At 51.9% G+C, this 20,925-nt stretch overlaps 2 protein-coding genes across 32 annotated transcripts in view; one reads left to right on the forward strand and one right to left on the reverse strand.

Annotated features, from left to right (window-relative positions):
• The window catches only part of RSPH9 (radial spoke head component 9), a 45,183-nt gene extending 32,889 nt beyond the window's left edge, over window positions 1-12,294 (forward strand). For all 3 annotated transcript variants that reach the window (XM_050786994.1, XM_050786992.1, XM_050786993.1), the window contains one exon: window positions 12,077-12,294. In XM_050786994.1, coding sequence (XP_050642951.1) covers window positions 12,077-12,237 — 161 coding nt within the window. In that variant the 3' untranslated portion in view covers window positions 12,238-12,294. The remainder of the gene's footprint in view (window positions 1-12,076) is intronic.
• A 293-nt stretch (window positions 12,295-12,587) lies between these two features.
• MRPS18A (mitochondrial ribosomal protein S18A) overlaps window positions 12,588-20,925 on the reverse strand; it is a 564,209-nt gene continuing 555,871 nt past the window's right edge. For 28 of the 29 annotated variants that reach the window (XM_050787011.1, XM_050787005.1, XM_050787009.1 and 25 more), the window contains exons 5-6: window positions 17,191-17,605; window positions 12,588-13,192 (exon numbers count right to left, since the gene is read on the reverse strand). In XM_050787011.1, coding sequence (XP_050642968.1) covers window positions 13,185-13,192; window positions 17,191-17,605 — 423 coding nt within the window. In that variant the 3' untranslated portion in view covers window positions 12,588-13,184. The remainder of the gene's footprint in view (window positions 13,193-17,190; window positions 17,606-20,925) is intronic. The other variant, XM_050787030.1, reaches the window with a different exon arrangement.

The raw sequence follows: 20,925 nt of genomic DNA on the forward strand, positions 1-20,925 counted from the left end.
GGGTTTCACCATGTTGGCCAGGATGGTCTCGATTTCTTGACCTTGTGATCTGCCTGCCTCGGCCTCCCAAAGTGCTGGGATTACAGGTGTAAGCCACCGAACCTGGCTTAGGTAATATTCTTAATCCTTTGATGTTCTCATTTCAACAATGTTCACAGCATCTTCACTAGGAGTGGGTTCCAGCTTAAGAAACCACTTTCTTTGCTCATCTGTAAGAAGCAACCCCTCATCCATTCAAGTAACCCATCATCCATTCATGAGGTTGCAGCAATTCAGTCATATCTTCAGGCTCCACTTCTGAATTCTAGTTCTTTTTCTACTTCCACCATGTCTGCAGTTACTTCTTCCACTGAAGTCTTTTTTTTTTGTTTTGAGATGGAGTCTCACTCTTGTAACCCAGCCTGGAGTGCAATGATCTCAGCTCATTGCCACTTCCGCCTTCTGGGTTCAAGAGATTATCCTGCCTCAGTTTACTGAATAGCTGGGATTACAAGCACCAGCCACTAAGCCCGGCTAATTTTTGTTTTTTGAGATGGAGTCTCGCTTTGTTGCCCAGGCTGGAGGGAAGTGGCATGATCTTGGCTCATTGCAAGCTCCACCTCCCGGATTTACGTCATTCTCCTGCCTCAGCCTCCTGAGTAGCTGGGACTACAGGCGCCCGCCATCACACCCGGCCAATTTTTTGTATTTTTTTTAGTAGAGGTGGGGTTTCACTGTGTTAGCCACTGCACTCCACTGCACTCCAGCCTGGGTGACAGAGCACTTGTGCCACTGCACTCCAGCCTGGGTGACAGAGCGAGACTCTGTCTCAAAAAAAAAAAAAAAAAAAAAAAAAAAAGTCCTAGATGGCATATTCTTCCAATAGAAGGCTGTTTCATCTCCATTAAAAATCTATGACTTGATCTCCTGACCTTGTGATCTGCCCGCCTTGGCCTCCCAAAGTGCTGGGATTACAGGCGTGAGCCACCGTGCCTGGCCCATGATAGGCTAATTTTTGTATTTCTACTTTTTACTTTTATTTTTATTTTTTTTATTATTATTTTTTGAAATGGAGTCTCACTCTGTCACCCAGGCTGGAGTGCAATGGTGCCATCTCAGCTCACTGCAACTTCTGCCTCCCAGGTTCAAGCAATTCTCCTGCCTCAGCCTCCTGAATAGCTGGAATTACAGGTGCCTGCCACCGTGCCTGGCTAATTTTTAAAATATTTTCAGTAGAGACAGGGTTTCACCAAGTTGTCCAGGCTGCTCTTGAACTCATGACCTCAGGTGATCTGCCCACCTTGGCCTCCCAAAGTGTTGGATTAAGGCGTGAGCCACCGCGCCCAGCCTGGCCTGTTTTTTTTTTTTTTTTTGAGACAGAGTCTTGCTCTTTTGCCCAGGCTGGAATGCAGTGGTGTGATCTCAGCTCACTGCAACCCCTGCCACCTGGGTTCAAGTGATTTTCCTGCCTCAGCCTCCTAAACAGCTAGATTACAGTCATGCGCCACAATGCCTGGCTATTTTTTGTATCTTCAGTAGAGATGAGTTCACCATGTTGGCCAGGCTGGTCTTGAACTCCTGACCTCAAGTGATCCACCCACCTCAGCCTTCCAAAATGTGGGGCTTACTGGTGTGAGGCACTGTGCTTGGCCCTCCACTGAAGTCTTGAACTTGTTAATATCATCCATGAGGGTTGGAATCAACTTCTCCCAAACTCCTGTTAATGTTGACATTTTGACCTCCTCCCATGAGTCATACATATTCTTATTTATTTATTTTTTGAGACAGAGTCTCACTGTGTCGCCCAGGCTGGAGTACAGTGGCATGATCTCAGCTCACTGCAACTTCCACCTCCCGGGTTCAAGTGATTTTTCTGCCTCAGTCTCCTGAGTAGCTGGGACTACAGGCGCCCATCACCACGCTCAGCTAATTTTTTGTATTTTTAGTAGAGACGGGGTTTTACTGTGTTAACCAGGATGGTTTCGATCTTCTGACCTCGTGATCCGCCAGTTTCAGCCTCCCAAAGTGCGGGGATTACAGGTGTGAACCACTGCACCTGGCCTAGTCATGAATATTCTTAATGTCATCTAAAGTGATGAATCTTTTCCAAAATGTTTTAAATTTACTTTGCCCAGATCCATCAGAGGAATCATTATCTATGGCAGTTATAGCTTTATGAAATGTCTTTTTAAAATAAGACTTGAAAGGTGAAGTCACTCCTGGATCCATGGATGCAGGATGGATGTCGTGTTAGCAGGCAGGAAAACGACTTTAATCTTGTTGTACATCTCCATCAGAGCTCTTGGGTGACCAGGTGCATTGTCAATGAGCAGTAGTAATTTGAAAGGCATCCTTTTTTCTGAGCAGTAGGTCTCAAAAGTGGACTTAAAGTATTCAGTAAACCAGGCTGTGAACAGACATGCTATCATCCAGGGTTTGTTGGTCCATCTATAGAGCACAGGCAGAGCAGATTTAGCATAATTCTTAAGGGCCCTAGGATTTTCAAAATGGTAAATGAGCATTGGCTTCAACTTAAAGTCACCAGCTGTATGAGCCACTAAAAAGAGTCAGCCTGTTCTCTGAAGCTTTAAAGCCAGGTATTCACTTCTCTTTAGCTATGAAAGTCCTAGATGTTAGGCCGGGTAGGTGGTTCACGCCTGTCATCTCAACACTTTGGGAGGCCAAGGTGGGCGGATCACCTGAGGTCAGGAGTTCGAGAGCAGCCTGGCCAACATGGTGAAACCCCATCTCTACTAAAAATACAAAAATTAGCCAGGCATGGTGGCCTGCACCTGTAATCCCAGCTATTCGGGAGGCTGAGGCAGGAGAATTGTTTGCACCCGGGAGGCAGAGGTTGCAGTGAGCCAAGATTGTGCCACTGTACTCCTGGGTGACAGAGCGAGACTCTGTCTCAAAAAAAAAAAAAAAAAGGTCCTAGATGGCATATTCTTCCAATAGAAGGCTGTTTCATCTCCATTAAAAATCTATGTTTATTGTAGCCAGCTTAATCAGTGATCTTAGCTAAGTTTTCTGGTTAACTTGCTGCAGCTTCTACATTAGCACTTGCCACTCCACTTTGTACTTTTATGTGATAGGGACAGCTTCTTGCCTTAAATCTCATGAACTAACATTGATTGATTGATCGATTGATTGATTGAGACAGAGTCTCACTCTGTTGCACAAGCTGGAGTGCAACAGCGTGATCATGCTTCACTGTAGCCTCGACTTCCCAGGCTCAAGTGATCTTCCCACCTCAGCCTCCTGAGTAGTTGGGACTACAGGTGTGTGCCACTATGCCTGACTTATTTCTTGTAGAGACAGGGTTTCCCTATGTTGCCCAGACTGGCCCCAACCCCTTGGCTCAAGCCATCCTCCTGCCTCAGTCTCCCAAAGTGCTAGGATTACAGGCATGAGCAACCATGCCCAGTCAATGAACTAACCTTTGTTAGCTTCCAACATTTCTTCTGTAGCTTCCTCACCTCTCAGCCTTTACAGAATTGAAGAGAGTTAGGGCCTTGCTCCGGATTAGGCTTTGGCTTAAGAGAAGGTTGTGGCTGGTTTGATTTCCTATCTAGACCACTCAAACTTTCTACATATCAGCAAGAAGGCTGTTTCACTTTCTTATCATTTTTATGTTCACTGGAGTTGCACTTTTAATTCCCTTCAAGGACTTTTATTTGTATTCACAGCTTAGCTGTTTGGTATAAGAGGCCTATCTTTCAGCCTATCTCAATTTTTTTTTATTTTTGGTTTTAGAGATAGGGTCTTGCTTCATCACCCAGGCTGGAGTGCAGTGGCGTGATCATAACTCACTGTAACCTCGAACTCCTGGGCTCAAGTGATCCTCCTGCTTCAACCTCTTGAGGAGTGCAACAGCACACACAATAGGTGTGTGCACCATACCTGGCAATTTTTTTTTTTTTTTTTTTTGTAGAAATGGAGTCTTGCTGTGTTGCCCAGGCTGGTCTCGAACTCCTGCACTCAAACAGTACTCCTGTCTCAGCCTCCTAAAGTGCTGGGATTACAGGCATGAGCCACCATGCCTGGCTCTATCTCAGCTTTTGACGTGCCTTCCTTTCTAAACTTAGTCATTTCTAGCTTTTGATTTAAAGTGAGAGGCGTGGGATTCTTCCTTTCACCTAACACTTAGAGTCTACTGTAGAGTTATTTTATTTTTTATTTTTTTTGAGACAGAGTCTCACTCTGTTGCCCAGGCTGGAGTGCAATGGCACAATCTCAGCTCACTGCATCCTCCACCTCCCGTGTTCAAGTGATTCTTCTGCCTCAGCCTCCTGAGTAGCTGGGATTACAGGCATGTGCCACCATGCCTGGCTAATTTTTGTATTTTTAGTAGAGACAGGGTTTCACCATGTTGGCCAGGCTGGTCTCGAACTCCTGACCTCAGGTGATCCACCTCCCTCAGCCTCCCAGAGTGCTGGGATTACAGGCATGAACCAACGCATCCAGCCTCTGTAGAGTTATTAATTGGCCTAATTTAACGATTGTTGTGTCTCAGGGAATAGGGCGGCCTGAGAGGGAGAGGGCTGGGAGAAGTCAGAAGACACATATTTATCAATTAGGTTTGCCATCTTAAATGGATGTAGTTCATGGTGCCCCAAAACAATACAATAGTAACATCAAAGATCACTGATCACAGAACACTGTAACAAATATAATAATAAAAAAAAGGGCCGAGTGCGGTGGCTCATGCCTGTAATTCCAGCACTTTGGGAGACCGAGGCAGCAGATCACTAGAGGCCAAAAGTTCGAGACAAGTCTGGCCAACATAGTGAAACCCCATTTATACTAAAAATATAAAAATTAGCCAGGTGTAGTGTGCACACCTGTAGTCCCAGCTACTCAGGAGGCTGAGACATGAGAATCACTTGAACCTGGGAGGCAGAGGTTGCAGTGAGCCGAGATCACGCCACTGCGCTCCAGCCTTGGTGACAGCGAGACTCTGTCTCAGACAAAAAAAAAAAAAAAAAAAAAAATTGAAAAGTTGTGAAAACTACCAAAATGTTACACAGATACAAAGTGAGCACATGCTGTTGGAAAAATGGCACTGATATACTGCTTTACCTGGCTACAGACCTTCAGTTTATAAAAACTGCAGTGTTTGTGGCCGGGCACGGTGGCTCAAGCCTGTAATCCCAGCATTTTGGGAGGCCGAGACGGGCGGATCACAAGGTCAGGAGATCGAGACCATCCTGGCTAACCCGGTGAAACCCCGTCTCTACTAAAAAATACAAAAAAAAAACTAGCCGGGCGAGGTGGCGGGCGCCTGTAGTCCCAGCTACTCGGGAGGCTGAGGCAGGAGAATGGCGTGAACCCGGGAGGCGGAGCTTGCAGTGAGCTGAGATCCGGCCACTGCACTCCAGCCTGGGCGGCAGAGCGAGACTCTGTCTCAAAAACAAAAACAAAAACAAAAACAAAAAACTGCAGTGTTTGTGAAGACCCATATATCAAAGTGAGCCTCTGATGATGATGATGATGATGATGATGATGATGATGATTATTATTATTTTGAAACGGAGTTTGAGACGGAGTTTCTCGCCCAGGCTGGAGCACAGTGGCACGATCTCGGCTCACTGCAACATCTGCCTCCCAGGTTCAAGCGATTCTAGTGTCTCAGCCTCCTGAGTAGCTGGGACTACAGGCGTGAGCCACCGCACCCGGACTTATTAATTTTTTTAGTGGTAGCAAGTCCTTAGAGATGAGTTGGGGCAGGCCTAGGACAGCCTAGAAGACCAAGGCCGTAGAAGCTGCTGGTGGCTTGTGAGCAGGTCTGTGACAATAAGGCAGTGGTGCACAGGTGGCTCTAGACAGGGCAGGGCAAGCCAGGGATCATGAGGCCATCTCAGGGCTTCTGCAGTGCCCCAGGGGCCAGGCAATGGTTCTGAGTGGGTAGGAGCTGCCATCAAGGAGTGGCAATTTGGGCTTCCATCATACAGGAACATCTGAGTCAAGCTACTCTGGGCAGGGCCAGTGCTGTAGTGACAGATAGGAGGGTCTCCTGGACAAGTAGGGGGATATGAAGAAGCTCTATAGGGGTTGGGGCATTTCTTGCCCATCAGACACACTTCTCAGACACCCGTCATCTCCTCTGTCTCTGCTCCCAGACTTGCCAGGAGCCTGAGGGGGCTGTATGTCCCTCGTTGACAAAGGGAGCCTGGAACAGAGTGGTGATGGAAACTCAGAGCCAGGGGCTGAGGGGTGGGCCTACAGAAGTCCTCTTCATTCCCCTAATCAGAGGATAGCAGCCCTGTCCCCTGATTCAGGGTGTGTCTGGGAAGCCCTTTGCAGCTTTCTTACCTGCAGCTGGATGCTCCAGAATCAGAAGATGAGGCTCTCCTTTGTGCTGGGTGAGAGGGGCTGGTGTAGTAGCGCTGCCTTGCCCATGGAGCCTCGTCCACTGTGCGTTGAGAGGGGTGAAGAGGGTGATAGAGCTTCTGCAGCCAAGACCAAAGTCAGCTAGATGGGGTGGGGCCCAGCAAAGTCTTCCTAAGGGAACACCATCAGCCCTATCTGCCCTCTGCTGTCTCAGGTAAGGTGGACCCTGGAGGCAGCTGTCTTGCCTTGCAACAGGAGAAGTAAAATGTGAGACTTTGGAGTCTTCCTAAAGGTTGCAGGGATTGGGGCTGGGCAAGGTGGCCCATGCCTGTAATTCCAGTGCTTTGGGAGGTCAAGGTGACAGAATCGCTTGAGCTCAGGAGTTTCATGTTACTTGTGATTGGTCACCATTGCACTCCAGCCTGGTGAGCCACTCTGATGTGTCCAGTTGGCAAGTGAATTCATCAGGCCTATGGGAGGTATGGGATCTGGGCCTGGCAGGTGGGTGAGTTGCAGTTACCCAAGGCCCTAGGCATCCTGCCCTGATGTCATAACCTCAGGGCTGCAGGATCAGCTGCTGGCTCCACTTCCCAGTCCACCCCACCATGTTGCTTTATGAGCTGGAAACTTGGAAGCTGAGGACTCCTGGCATTTCCTGTGCACATGGGTCTCAGGGGAGGGATGCTCCTGGCCTTACCTTGGGAAACCTCCCCATAACCTTCAGGTCCCGCCTCCCAGAGCCACTACTACCAGAAGGCCTCCAGGAAGTTAGGCGCAGTTTTTCTTTTTTTTTTTTTTAATTTGACATGGTCTTGCTCTTTTGCCCTGACTGGAATGCAGTGGCCAGTGGGACAATCTTGGCTCACTGCAATCTCCACCTCCCAGGCTCAAGTGATCCTCCTACCTCAGCCTCGCGAGTAGCTGGGACTACAAGTGTGGACCACTATGCCTGGCTAGTTTTTGTATTTTTTGTAGAGTTGAGGTTTCACCATGTTGCCCAGGCTGGTCTTGAACAACTCAGCTCAAGAGATCCACCCACCTCAGCCTCCCAAAGTGCTGGGATTACAGGTGTAAGCCTGTAAAAACCATGCCCAGCCTAGGCCCACCTTTTTCTCATGATGGTTTGATGAGGGTCATGGCAATGGAGTGGAAGTGTGGATGGTCACAGGAGAACAGACAGCTGATTTTCCTCCCTAGTCCCCTTCCTTATCAGCTAGGAAAAGAGCAGTCTGAGCTGCTTGGAGGCTCCCCTGCCAGGCAGGCAGCAGCTGGGCTGTGCTGCTAATTGGGGCCAAAACCCCAAGGAGGAGTTCCCTGGGACACCAGAACTGGCTGGAGGGATGGGATTTGGCAACTGTTTTCTGGCCAGTTAGGATAACTGTTTCCTTTCAGGGTCTGAGGCAGTTGTTCAGGGTGACTTCATGTGGCTTCTGAGCAGGTGTGGTTTAGGTTGGCCCTGTTCCTGGGACCCCTGCTCTGTGTCCATGAGGTAGGCCAATGACTCGACATCTTGTCCCTTGGCCAAAGTGACAAGAGACACCTTGGCCGAAGAGAGGAGCGGGAGAGCTGTTGTCCTCATGAGTTGTCATGCCGTGTCCAGGGATCTGCAAAGTTCCATGGGAGTGGGTAGCCGGTTCTGGGGTGGCATGACCGTCCTCCTGCTGGATCCAGGGTAATGACTAAGAGTTCTCTGACCTTGGGCTGCAGCCAGGTGGCACAGATGCAGCTGTGAGTCAGGAGGCTATATATATATATATATATTTGAGACAGAGTCTCGCTGCCACCTCGGCTCACTACAACCTCTGCCTCCTGGGTTCAAGCAGTTCTCCTGCCCCAGCCTCCCAAGTAGCTGGGATTACAGGTGCATGCCACCATGCCTAATTTTTGTATTTTTAGCAGAGATGAGGTTTCACCATGTTGGCCAGGCTGCTCTCGAACTCCTGATCTCAGGTGATCTGCCCACTTCAGCCTCCCCAAGTGCTGGGATTACAGGCGTGAGCCACCATGCCAGTCAGGAGCCTAGATTCCTAGGCAGTATCTTGCCATTCAGTGCTCGCTGAACATCCACTATATCAGCAAATAGCCACGGAGCAGCTACAACAGGCACCTGTGATGCCCTTGGAATAAGAAAGACACCTCCCTTGCCTCAGAGGTTTGGGAAGATCAAATGAAACAGAGGATAGGAAAGGGAAATGTAAACTAGAAGGTGCCTTGCAAGAATCGGTATCCTGGGAGGTAAAAGAGGAGGGCTGGAGGGCACTGCTCCTCTCCTTGCTCCACTCTGGGCTGGTGCAGAGGCCTCAGAATTTCCAGGTGCAGACAGACTGGGGCTCCTTCCCAAGCAATTTCTCAGCAGCAATGCTCAGTTCAGGCAGCAGAGGGCAGCAATGGACCTGCCACCCTGGAAAGCAGCCTTTGAAAGCTGCTGCTGGTGGTTGTAGAGGACCGGGAAGGGGGCGAGGGAGGCAAGCATAGGGGGCCGAGGGTGGCGGAGCACATGGTGCCCAGGGTCAGCCTTCCTTTCGGGATGTGTGCAGGTGGCTCTTCCTGCCCCAGTTCCTTGGAAGCCTGGCTGACAAGTGTTCAGCCTTCTGGGCCACGCAGCCTGATTGCTACTCATCGATTTGATAGGGGTCTGGCAACCAGGGGTTTCTCCTTCCTCCTCTGTCCTCAGGCGTCTAGGTGGTATATGATTCTTATGGCCCTTGCAGGGGGTGGGGGTGCTTCTCCCACTGGGAACCCATGGCCATTTATTTTTTTGTGTGACGAAAATTTTGTTGGTGCTCATCTGAGAGGATTTAAGCCATCTGTTGCCCCTGGACAGCCCTGGTCCCCAGCCTGGCCTACTCTCCGTCGATCTTAATCCCACAGCTGCCTTTCTTCCAGGATGGCAGGAGAATGTAATTAAAGTATGCCCCAGCATGAGGTTTCCATACTAGCAAGGTGGGTGAGACCCTGAGGGCCCAGGAAACCCAGGAGGCCCCCCTCCTGACTTACCAACCTGTACCCATCACATCCTCAAAACACAGCTTCTGGAGAAGAGTGGCTGCTAGGGGGCAGGAGGGATTGGGGAGAAAAGGGAGAGCGGGGGCTCTGAACCTGCAGCACCAAGTCTGCAGGGGGCTTTTCCCTGAGTCCTGGAGGCGGCGACAGCAGCTGGCTGGGCTCAGCCTGTTCAGCAGTTGCAGTAAGAAAGTGGGTGAAGGTGACAGCAAGTGCTTGGCTCTTCAGGTAGATGCTACGTGACTCCTGGCACGTTGAGTCTGTGTGTTTCCCGGGCGACCAGCTGAGCCAGGGACTAGGAGAGGACAGGAGTGTGACAGGAATGCGAGGGAGGGAGGCAGTGCTGTTTCTGACTGGCCCCACATGCCGCTACCGTATTCCACCAGCACCCTCCCGCCTGCGCAGCATTGCCCCCTGCCAGGCGGGGGCACTGTATTTCCCTAGCTGCCCTGCCAGTTTCTCCTTGCTCTCTGGGTAGGAGTCCCTGCTGATAGGCCTAGGCCACTCTGTCCAAGAACACTGCCCCCCGCCCCCCACATTATATACTGGTGGCAAGAGGTGGCCAAAGCCTAGGCAGGCAGGCTGGTGTGAGGGCAGGGCAGGACCAAGCCCTTGCCCAGGCATGCTAAGGTGCTGGCAACAATGAACTGAGAAGGGTCTAGGTTAGAGGACTCCAGGATCCCATTTTCTCCAGGGCAGCGCCTGGCCCAGGCAGGCTGCAAGCTGCCCTCCCTCGGTAGGCAGATACAGATGAGGCAGTCTGGTCTTTCTTAGTTCAAGGGGCTGAGGGACTGTGTCCTATGGAGTCTGAACCCTGATGATACTCCAGGCTGGTGGGGTGATCAAGGGAGGGAATGGGATCTTCCTGGGTCTGTGCTTCTTGTCCAAGGCTGAAGCAGTGGAGTAGGAACACTTTGTCCTGTTGGACCCCCCACCCTCATCAACCCTAAGCAATCTCTTTTCTGGAGATGCATGACCAGGAAAGTACCAGGCTAGGGACTATCAAACTCTGAGGGCAGGTCTGAGAGGCAGAGGACCCCAAGCACCCAGAGAAAACTTTTAAGAGTCAGAGGAAATACTCCTTCTTGGGGCAGTGTTCCAGCCGGAGCCCGGCTAACACAGGGACACTCTACTTTCTTCTTGATGTTGTCCAGCAGGTACTGTGTGGAGCTGACAAGTCCACACTGTGAATCTGACTTCAACCTTTGCATGAGTGATGGCACTTGGTGCTGGCCACTGCACAGTGCTAAAGTAAGCTTTGTGACTGGCTTCTCCCTGAGCAGGACCAGGGACAGCCAAACTATATACTCCCAGAAAACTCTGGTTTTGACCTGGGCAGGCGGCTGTACCCTGAGTAGGGGTGAGCTGCCATGAGGGTCAGGGGTTCCTGGCAATCAGGTTTCTTGGATGCAGGGTGGCCCCCAGTGGGTGGGGACTGAGTTGTGAGGCTGCAGGGTGTGGAGTGACTAGGGTGGACCATGGTTGGAGGTGGCCTGTGGGAAGCTGGGGCAGCAGGAGCCAAGCAGCCGGGCTGAGCTGGCAGCTGATGAAGGCCGAAGAGCAGCTCTCAGTGCATGGCTGGCTGGTCCAACACCAAAACTTTCAAAGCATTTGCCTTTCTGGCAGGGCCTGGAGCAGGGCTGTGGCTGGGCCGGGAGAGGCCTCAGTGCGCAGGGGAATAGAAGCCCCAGATCTGCATCCAGAGGCGATTTTCCCAGGCTCCTTCCTCCCACACTGTGGCTCCCTCCCTGGGTTCTGGAGCTGAATCAGGCCCTTCCAGCCAAGTCCTCATGGCTGCACGACTCAGCCCTGAGCTGGGCTGCTCCTGTGTGGGGAGGCAAAAACCAGGGCAGAACCTAGGACAAAGGCTCACTAGGGGCAGCCCAAGTCCCCTCCCACCAAGGATGGCTCCCAGTCTACCAGCTGTCAGAAAGGGCCACTGAGCTAGGAGGCCTGAACTGCCCAAACTTCTATTTGAGCCTTCCTTTCCTGGTCTGGTCTAATCCAACTCAGGAGAGGCTTCAGGAAATGGGGAAGACAGAGCAAAACGGCAAGTAGGGGCAAACCACACTAGAACTGGTGACTGTACTGGGTAGTGTGGGAGGAGTCGGTGTCTCTCCCTTGGCCCAGCCCAACTCCCCTCTGCCTGTGGATTCAGCCTCCTCCGCAACTCAACCTTTAGCTAGACCTGCTGACAGGAACAAAACAGACTGGTTTGAGTTTCACCTCTTTTCATTTCCTTTGCCCTCCCCCTGAAAGTTGTTTTAATGAGCAGTGAGATGGCTAAAAGGGCTGGGTGTGGTGGCTCACATCTGTAATCCCAGCACTTTGGGAGGCCAAGGTGGGAGGATCGCCTGAGCCCAGGAGTTTGAGACCAGCCTGGGCAATACAGTGAGGCCCCATCTCTACAAAAAACCAAAAAAGTTAGCTGGGTATGGTGGTGCGTGCCCATGGTCCCAGCTGCTCTGGAGGCTAAGGTGGGAGGATTGCTTGAGCCCAGGAGTCAAGGCTGAGGTTGAGTTGTGGTTGCACCACCGCACTCCAGCCTGGGCGACAGAGTGAGACCATGTCTCTTAAAACGAAAATAATAATGGCTAAAAGGCAATCAGGGAGTAAAGCACCTGGAGAATTAAATGGTCTTTCTCCAGTGGAACCTTAGCACCTGGGCTTGGCTGCCCAAGGAGCCAGGGGCCACAGCACGAAGGGCAGAGCTCCGGCTCCAGCAGCACCCAGGCCTCACCTCCTGCCTGTCTCCTCTCAGGGTCCTGGAGTATCCAGATGGAGAGGGGCAATGCCCTGGTGGTGCTGCGCAGCCTGCTCTGGCCAGGCCTCACCTTCTACCATGCTCCCCGCACCAAGCACTATGGCTACATCTACGTGGGCACTGGTGAGAAGAACATGGACTTGCCTTTCATGCTATAGAATGGAAGCCAGCCTGGATTTTTAACAACAGTCTAAACATGATTTTCTTAAGCTTCAGTGAACTTGGCCCGCCTGTTCTGTCTTACCTTCTTATCTCCACCTCCATCTGGTTCCAGGTTCTGAAAGGCCCACTGAGCCAGGGAGCTCATCTCTACACCAAGTGGCAGAGGGTTGGAATGTGCTAATGAAAGAGATACTAGACAATGATGGGTGAAATGGCTGTGGGAAGTGACCACCAGGGCCCCTTTGAGGAAGGCAGTTTCTTGGATTCACACGAGAGCGGCAAGTGTGTCAGGTAGCCCACCTTGGCTCCTTGCAGCTCTCCCAGAGTAAGAAGCTCACAGCTGTCATGAAGAGGATGGGACCTGTTTGGCCCATGAATTCCTTTCAATTGACTCATTGGCCCCATCACAAGAGATCAGTGACTCAACACTCTGCACGGAACTGGAAATGTGCCCAGAACCCCCTGCACTTCCCAGGCAGTAAGCACACACCCAGTGGGTAAGCCCACGAGCCCACAACTCAATGTTTATGACATTGTATTGGGAAAAACTCCTGTCCCCAGCACTGAGCATGGCCCAAGCCCCACAGCACCTGGCAAGGGACCCAACTGCCCTGCCTGCCTTTAGCTCCCAGCATTGCTACTGCGCAGGCCAAGGGTACTGAAGTTAGTCCCACTGTCCCCTGTCCATCCATGTCGAAGGGGCCAGGCCATCATGGTCTGGAGTATAGTTGTGGCCGAGGGCTTATGAGTGTGCCTCTTACTCCCCAGCACAGGTGCAGGAGGAACTCTGGAAGCCCTGCTCTCTGTCAGTGATACAGCTTCCAAGGTGTTCTTGAGTAGCAGACATTGTCCCTCAGGAGGGGTGACCCCACGGGCATGCACACCTTGTTCCAGCGGGGGCCTTTCTTGTAGATGGGCTTGACGGAGCCAGGAGCCCAGCGCGTCAGGTACCTGTGGAGGGAGAACAAAGAGGTGCCTGTGAGGGCTGGGGCCCAAGCTGGAATTGGGAGTGTGGAGCACTGCCTCCTCAGGCCAGGCCATGATTGGGCAAGCAAATCCTTTCACCAGTTTCCCTTTCCTGAAGTGCAGGGATTTTCCTGGGAGTAACTGCTGAGCATCCTCTAAACAGATGGGCTGGGCTCTTGCTGCCGCAAGCCTGTGTGGCCAGGGTCAGGCAGCCCAGGGCCACAAGCTCCCTTGATCTTTTTTTTTTTTTTTTTGAGACAGAGCCTTGCTCTGTCACCAGGCTGGAGTGCAGTGGCGTGATCTTGGCTCACTGCAACCTCCACTTCCCGGGTTCAAGCCATTCTCCTGCCTCAGTCTCCTGAGTAGCTGGAATTACAGGTGCCCACCACCACACCCAGCTAATTTTGTATTTTTAGTAGAGATGGGGTTTTGCCATGTAGGCCAGGATGCTCTCGATCTCCTGACCTCGTGATCAGCCTGCCTCGGCCTCCCAACGTGCTGGGATTACAGGCGTGAGCTACCGCGCCCGGCCCCCTTGATCTTTATAACTGTCAATGCTGGTGTGTGTTTGCTGAGGAAAAGGCGTAAAAGAGGCTGCCTGAAGAGCAGATCATTCCTCTCTGGCCTCAACCATGGGGTGAGAAGAGCTGATGTAAGGGCCTGGAGGAACCCACTACTCTTCTCCATTTGGCTCACTCAGCTACCCCAGCCTTCAGGGAACTCCCCAGGGTACCATAACCGGTGTAAGACCCCTGCCCCTCACCCAACCTGTGATGAGAATCAAGGGGTAAGGGCCCGTGGGCGTGGCTCTAGCCTAGGAAGGTTCCTGTAAGTAGGAGGGGGGTGGGGAAAGATGGCTGCAGCCCATGGACCTTTGGCCTCCTTTGGGGATGATCAGGGCCCTGATAGTTCCCAGAAAAGTGGCTCATGCCGGCTGGGATTGGGTTTTACTCTGTCCAGAATAAAACTTGGATCCTGTCCAGAAAGGCCCATCCTTCATTCTGAAAGCTCAGCCATGACAAACGCCAGGAATCCTCCCTTGCCTCCATTCTAGGTTGAGGCTGAACCCAGCTGTCTCTAGAGACCGTCAAAGAAAAAGTTTTTTTATTAAAAAAATCAATTACCTTAGCTAAAAACTCTTAGATAAAAGAAGTGAAAAAATGATTGCTGATTTATGCAGTTCAACTGAGCTCTGCTGGACCTTGCCAGCCCTGTGTTGAGGGGAAGCTGCGGGAGGTGCTGACCTGCACTCCAAGTGTGTGCTGGGCAGGGAGGGGAGGGCCTTCCGTTTATCTCCCGGAACTGTCACTGCCCTGGCCAGGGTGATGACTGTGAAGGAGGCTAGCTACAGGGACTGCTTTTTTTTTTTCTTGAGACAAAGTCTCGCTCTGTCGCCCAAGCTGGAGTGCAGCGGCGTGATCTCGGCTCACTGCAACTTCCGCCTCCTGGGTTTAAGCGATTCCCCTGCCTCAGCCTCCGGAGTAGCTTGGATTACAGGCGCCCGCCACAACGCCTGGCTAATTTTTGTATTTTTAGTAGAGACGTGGTTTCACCTTGTTGGCCAGGCTGGTCTTGAACTCCTGACCTCAAGTGATGCACCCGCCTTGGCCTCCCAAAGTGCTGGGATTACAGGTGTGAGGAGACTGCTTTTTCTATGGTCGGTGGTGCTGGGTGATGGAAGAGTAAGGTAAAGGGAGGGCACCAGGGATGGCCCCTTTGCTGGCCTCTCCCAGGCTTCAGAGGGGTACATGAAGAGATGGGGTATGGGAGCAGGCTCCCCAAAAGGGGTGCTCATTGAGATTTAGGGATGCAGAGGATAAGCTGAAAAGGCTCTCCAGAGCTACTGCCCTAAAGCTGTTCTTTCTCCCGTGCCTTGGAGAGGCAAGCTGGGCTTTAGCTGGCCTTGGGTCTGATGCCTGTGCCACATGGAGCAGCCAGCCGGCAGGGGGTGGGCTGGATGGCCTCCAGCTAGCTCTTTGGGAACACCTCAACTCTAGCAAGAACCAAGTCTCTTTCCTAAACCAGCCCCTTCCTACCTCTCCTGAAGGGGTAGCAGGAGGAGGGACAAAGTATGGCTCCACCAGGCCCCAGCAGAGCCTGGGCCCATGCATGGCAGCATTAAATGAGACTCCCCTGCAAGGGAATCCATTTCCTTCGTAGCCTGAACTCCCCCTCCCGCTCAGGGTGGCCTTTTGCAACCAACAAGCCCCCACACATCATCAATCCTGTGTCACGTTAAAGGATGCCGGATGTATGGGAGGGTGCCTGGCCTAGCTTCAAAGGCCTGAGGCAGGATGGATTGTGTCCTCAGGCCTGCTGCTGTCTCTTAAAAAGCCAGAGGGGGTGGGCTCAACCCCCAAATGGTCCATAGCACAGTTAGGAGACATAGGAAGAGGTTAGCATGTCCTGCTCTCCAAGAGCTGCTGGCAGATGGCTGAGCTAGCAATGTGGGGGGTGCAGGTAGAGATGGGCACACAGCCAGGGTGCTGGCATGGTGTTGGTAAAGGTCCAGCTCTGACTTAGCCTCCAGGGACAGAGAGGCAGGGTACCAGGAAGAAGCCCTGCATTCCCACATCCCACAACCCCTGCAGCCCCTTACCCTCCATGCCTGCGTTCTGGTGGGGATCAGCCTAGGAGATTTGCTGGGGGCTGAGGCGTTTGCTTTGTGTCAGTCATCTTTGATACCTTACAGAGAGCAATTCCATTAAAAAAAGGACAAACAGGCTAGGCGCGGTGGCTCAAGCCTGTAATCCCAGCACTTTGGGAGGCCGAGACGGGCGGATCACGAGGTCAGGAGATCGAGACCATCCTGGCTAATACGGTGAAACCCCGTCTCTACTAAAAAGTACAAAAAACTAGCCGGGCGAGGTGGCGGGCGCCTGTAGTCCCAGCTACTTGGGAGGCTGAGGCAGGAGAATGGCGTAAACCCGGGAGGCGGAGCTTGCAGTGAGCTGAGATCTGGCCACTGCACTCCAGCCTGGGCGACTGGGCGACAGAGCGAGACTCCGTCTCAAAAAAAAAAAAAAAAAAAAAAAAAAAAGGACAAACACTGCAATTACTTTTGCACCCACCTAATATGTTCCTCACTCCAGTCTGGGAACCACCAGCTGGACAGGAGGAAAGGGCCATTCGCAGGGGAGAAGAACCCCCTCAAATCAATTCTACAGACCTGGCTCTACTCTCAACAAGAGGATACTAGAGATCTAAGACTATGTAAGTGTGCTGATGCCAGAGAGGAGGGAAGAAGGGAACTTGCAATGGGACAGCTGCCTGAATGTCAGACAAGAATCTGCCCCCACTCTACAGGGTCCTGCTTAGACTAAAAGGCAGACAGAGTGATTCCAGGGGCTGGGGCCATCCTCTCCTTCTCTATATGAACTCAGGGCCTCCTAGGCTGCCACATGGCGCTGTGTAGGTTGTTAACTGTACAACTCTGGGGAGCACTATTTGTGACCTAGTCCACATGGATATTACCCTGAAGTTGTCCAGTGTGCGACCTGCACAGCTTTATTCAGTGGCACTAACCCAGAAGGCCCTCCCATTTCTAAGGCCTTCTGTCCTCTAATAACCCCAGCACTGGAGAGAGCTGGGATACTGAAAGTTTGTAGTAGTACTAACATCCCCATAGCAACCCAGTGTGATGTCATAAATGGGGGATTAGCACATTCTAATGCCCAATCAGCAGGCCTTTACCCTCCTTGCCCCTTTGCTAAGGGCGCTACAGGGGAGGAAAGAGGCTGAGGCAAAAGAAGAAGCAGAGGAAAGAGGCTGAGGCAAAGAAGGCAACAGAAGAAGCAAAGACTGCAGCAGGGGTGGACTGATGGGGGTGGATGCTCAAACTGGCAGGGAATGGAACAGACAGCCAAGGTGCATAGCTTTCCTGAGCTGTGGGATGATTTCCGGCAAGTAGCTTCCCCAGTAGAAGCCAGTGAGGGCTAAGGGCCTGCAGAACGCTCAGGTTGTTCACACCCAGGCTTGCTTACCGGTTGAGTTGAGGTTTGCTTTTCGGAACAACTCCTTCAGGAAGCCGAGGCCTGTGATTTGGTAATAGACCTGAGTGGGGGGAAGATGGGATAGTCTTTGCAGCTCCCTCTGCAGCTCTGAGGGGGCCAGAGGGAAAGCCCAAGGGAGTGGGGAGGTTGGCATTGGATGGGGAGTATAATTAACACTCTGGATATCCTCTTTTCTTCCAGGAGGGGCTGAAACATGGGGCAGCCGGGTAGGGAGAGAGCGCCTGCGGCCCTCTGCCCCTCTTGATCCCCAGGACCTTCTACCTGCTCGGTGGGCCATCTTCACACACTCCTCAATCTTGCGGTGTTCTTCCTGGCATAGGCCTGTGATCTTTCGTGGCAGCATGCCTCCATGAGGCCGGATGAACTGGCTAAGCAGCAGAACATCCTAGTGGAAACCGAAAATAGGGGATGAGGGTCAGCTGGGCTTGCTTTTGATGCTGGGAAGCTAGGGCTTCATGGTCTATAGGGGAGGCTGATGTCTCCTGGGAACCTGGCTGAGATCACTTCCTCCACACAGAGCTTTGCACACTGGTCTGCTACCTTCACGCAACAAAAGTTAATCCCAACTTTTTTTTTTTTTTTTTTTTTTGAGAGGGAGTCTCGCTCTGTCGCCCAGCCCAGGCTGGAGTGCAGTGGCGCGATCTCGGCTCACTGCAAGCTCCGCCTCCCGGGTTCACGCCATTCTCCTGCCTCAGCCTCCCGAGTAGCTGGGACTACAGGCGCCCACAACCGCGCCCGGCTAATTTTTTGTATTTTTAGTAGAGACGGGGTTTCACCGTGGTCTCGATCTCCTGACCTTGTGATCCGCCCGCCTCGGCCTCCCAAAGTGCTGGGATTACAGGCGTGAGCCACCGCGCCCGGCCGTTAATCCCAACTTAGTAAGATTTTCTGTACCCCATTACCAACCCCAAAAGTTCCCAGCTTCTCTATGAGTTTTTTTTTTTTTTTTTTAGGCAAGGGCTCACTCTGTTGCCCAGGCTGGAGTACAGTGGTGTAATCTTGGGTCACTGCAATCTCTGCCTCCCAATCTCTTGCTCAAGTAGTCCTCCCACCTCAGCCTCCTGAGGAGCTGGGACTACAGGTGCGTGCCACCACGCCTGGCTAATTTTTGTAGAGATGGGGTCTCCCTATGTTGCCCAGGCTGGTCTCGAACTTCTGGGCTCAAACAATCTGCCCGCCTCGGCCTCCCAGAGTTCTGGGATTGCACCCCTACACCTAGCCTCGTGAGATCTTCTGATAGACTAGGTTAGAGAACAGAAACTTTTCAAGAAGTGTCACCAATCTTTTATGAACCTGAAGCATCTTTCTTTTTTTCTTTTTTTTTTTTTTGAGACGGAGTCTCGCTGTGTCTCCCAGGCTGGAGTGCAGTGGCGTGATCTCGGCTCACTGCAAGCTCCGCCTCCCGGGTTCACGCCATTCTCCCGCCTCAGCCTCCCAAGTAGCTGAGACTACAGGCGCCCGCCACCACGCCCGGCTAGTTTTTTGTATTTTTAGTAGAGACGGGGTTTCACCATGTTAGCCAGGATAGTCTCGATCTCCTGACCTCGTGATCCACCCGCCTCGGCCTCCCAAAGTGCTGGGATTACAGGCTTGAGCCACCGCGCCTGGCCTGAAGCATCTTTCTTGGATAAAATGTCTGCTCAGGTGGGGTTAGGAGGCTGCCATATGTTTCCACACAAGAGGAAAACTTGTAACATTTTAGACCTTAAGGTCTATATACCACAAGCCAGAGTATATGCAAACAGCCCCTCCACCTCTTGCCGTTCCCTCTGAAGTGCTAGGAAGGCATAAAAGCCAAGGAGGATGGAACCAGGGTTGTGAAGTTTAATCTCACATGATCTAGGCCCCCTGTAACCAGATCTGAATGGATTCTTGGGCTTCCTTCAGACCATCACGTGCTCACCAGGCTGCTTGGATCTGTCAAAGGAACAGATACACAGAGCCAGAATCAAGAAAAGGGACCACCTCCCTGCCAGGTCTAAAAGGTTACGATTCCCAGACTGCTTGAGCTCAGGAGTTCGAGACCAGCCTGAGCAACATAGCAAGACCCCATTCTCATAGAATGGCTTAAGGGGTTAAAGAAAACTCACCATTCCCCTCCCTGCAAGTGCCTGGCATGCCAATCTTAGCAGTCAAGTTCCACAAACCAACTTGCTGCCCTGGCAGGCGCCTTGCTGCATAACTGCAGATTTGTTTTAATCACTGGACAGTTCCTGAGGGACCTAGGCCTTCAATTCCCACCCCTGTACTTTTCAGAATCTGATGAAAAGAATTTGGATTGGATTAATCCAGGGCTAATCAACTGGGCTGGAGGCCCCAGCCATCCACCGTAGGCTGCCAAGCAAGCTAACAGCTTTGTGCAGCTCAGGCTAATGGTGCTCTGAGTGGAAAGGGGTAAAAGGAAAAACAACTTTAGCCTTTACCTCAGACGGGATTCGATTTCTTCTGCTGGAGACAGCCAAGTATGTTTCCTGGAAAAAGCTGGTAGGAAGAGTGCCCTACGGTGGCTGGGCGGGTGTGGGGTTTGCTTTCCTATCAGCAGCTGAGGTTCCAAGGATGCCCACAACCCCACTAACTTCCGCATGGTGAGCAGCTGGAAACATTGCCCCTTGCCTGTGTGCTTGCTTTCTGTTACTCCAGGCGGCCATCAGGAGAAGGGCCCCAGGACAGAAAGAACCCCCCCATCCCTCAGGGTGGCCTCAAGCCAAGGCTTCCAACCCACGAGATTAGTTGGGTCACTCTGTTCAGATCCCACTGGCATGTGGCTTCTCCTGCTCTTATCACCTGACCAGGATCTCTGCCTTTAGTCATCCTATTCCACAAAGGGGCATAGGGACAACTTACAGGTCAAACTGGCCCAGAGCCTGAATCACCTGAAACCCAAAAATAGGGTGCTTCATGTTACCAGTGAGAGCTCTGAAGAACAAGTAAGGATTTCTCCAGGGCTGTGTCCTTAGTCCCACGCCCTCCCCATCTCTGGGGAGGAGGTAGTGTAGTCATTAGGAGCACAGGCTCTGCCTGGGCTTTCGTCCCTGGAGTTTGTATCCCAGTTCTGATACCAGCTGGGGGATCTGAGGCAAGTTCACTGGCTTCTCCATGCCTCAAATTTCCTCATCTGTAAAATGAGGATGAAACTAGTACCTACTTCATAGGGTTATTGTGAAAACGAAGTGAACTAAAACAGGTAAGTACTCAGTGCCTGACACAGTATGCACTCAATGTTACCTGTTGTTATTATTCACTACTTTCTTCTTTCCCTGGAAACGACTGCACTAGAAGAGCTTGAGCAATCAGGTATCTTTATAGCTCCAATACAGAACGACAGGGTAATGTGTTCCCAGATCACAGTGAGAACCAAGTCTGTTCAAATACACCTTCATCATAAAAGAGGAGAGCCAAACCCAGATCATGATTCTATCCCACAAGAGAACAACCCCTGTGAACTGAGTTAAGGGCCCTAGTGGTCTGAGGCACAACCAGACCACAAACTCAATCAGTGGCTCTCAACCCTGGCTGCTCATTAGAGCCACGGGAGAGCACTGAAAAAATGCTCAGGCCCCACCCCCCGAGGCTGATTCTGCACCGTGACCTCAGTCTCCCAGGCTACTGAAGATGGTGATGGGTCTTCTTCAGAGGGAGAGCTGCAGTGAATGAGACTACATCTACGAAGTGGCTTGGGAGGACCTGGTAGAGCCCATGCATCAC

This window comes from Macaca thibetana, chromosome 4 (assembly GCF_024542745.1).
Source record: "Macaca thibetana thibetana isolate TM-01 chromosome 4, ASM2454274v1, whole genome shotgun sequence".
Taxonomy (NCBI): domain Eukaryota; kingdom Metazoa; phylum Chordata; class Mammalia; order Primates; family Cercopithecidae; genus Macaca; species Macaca thibetana.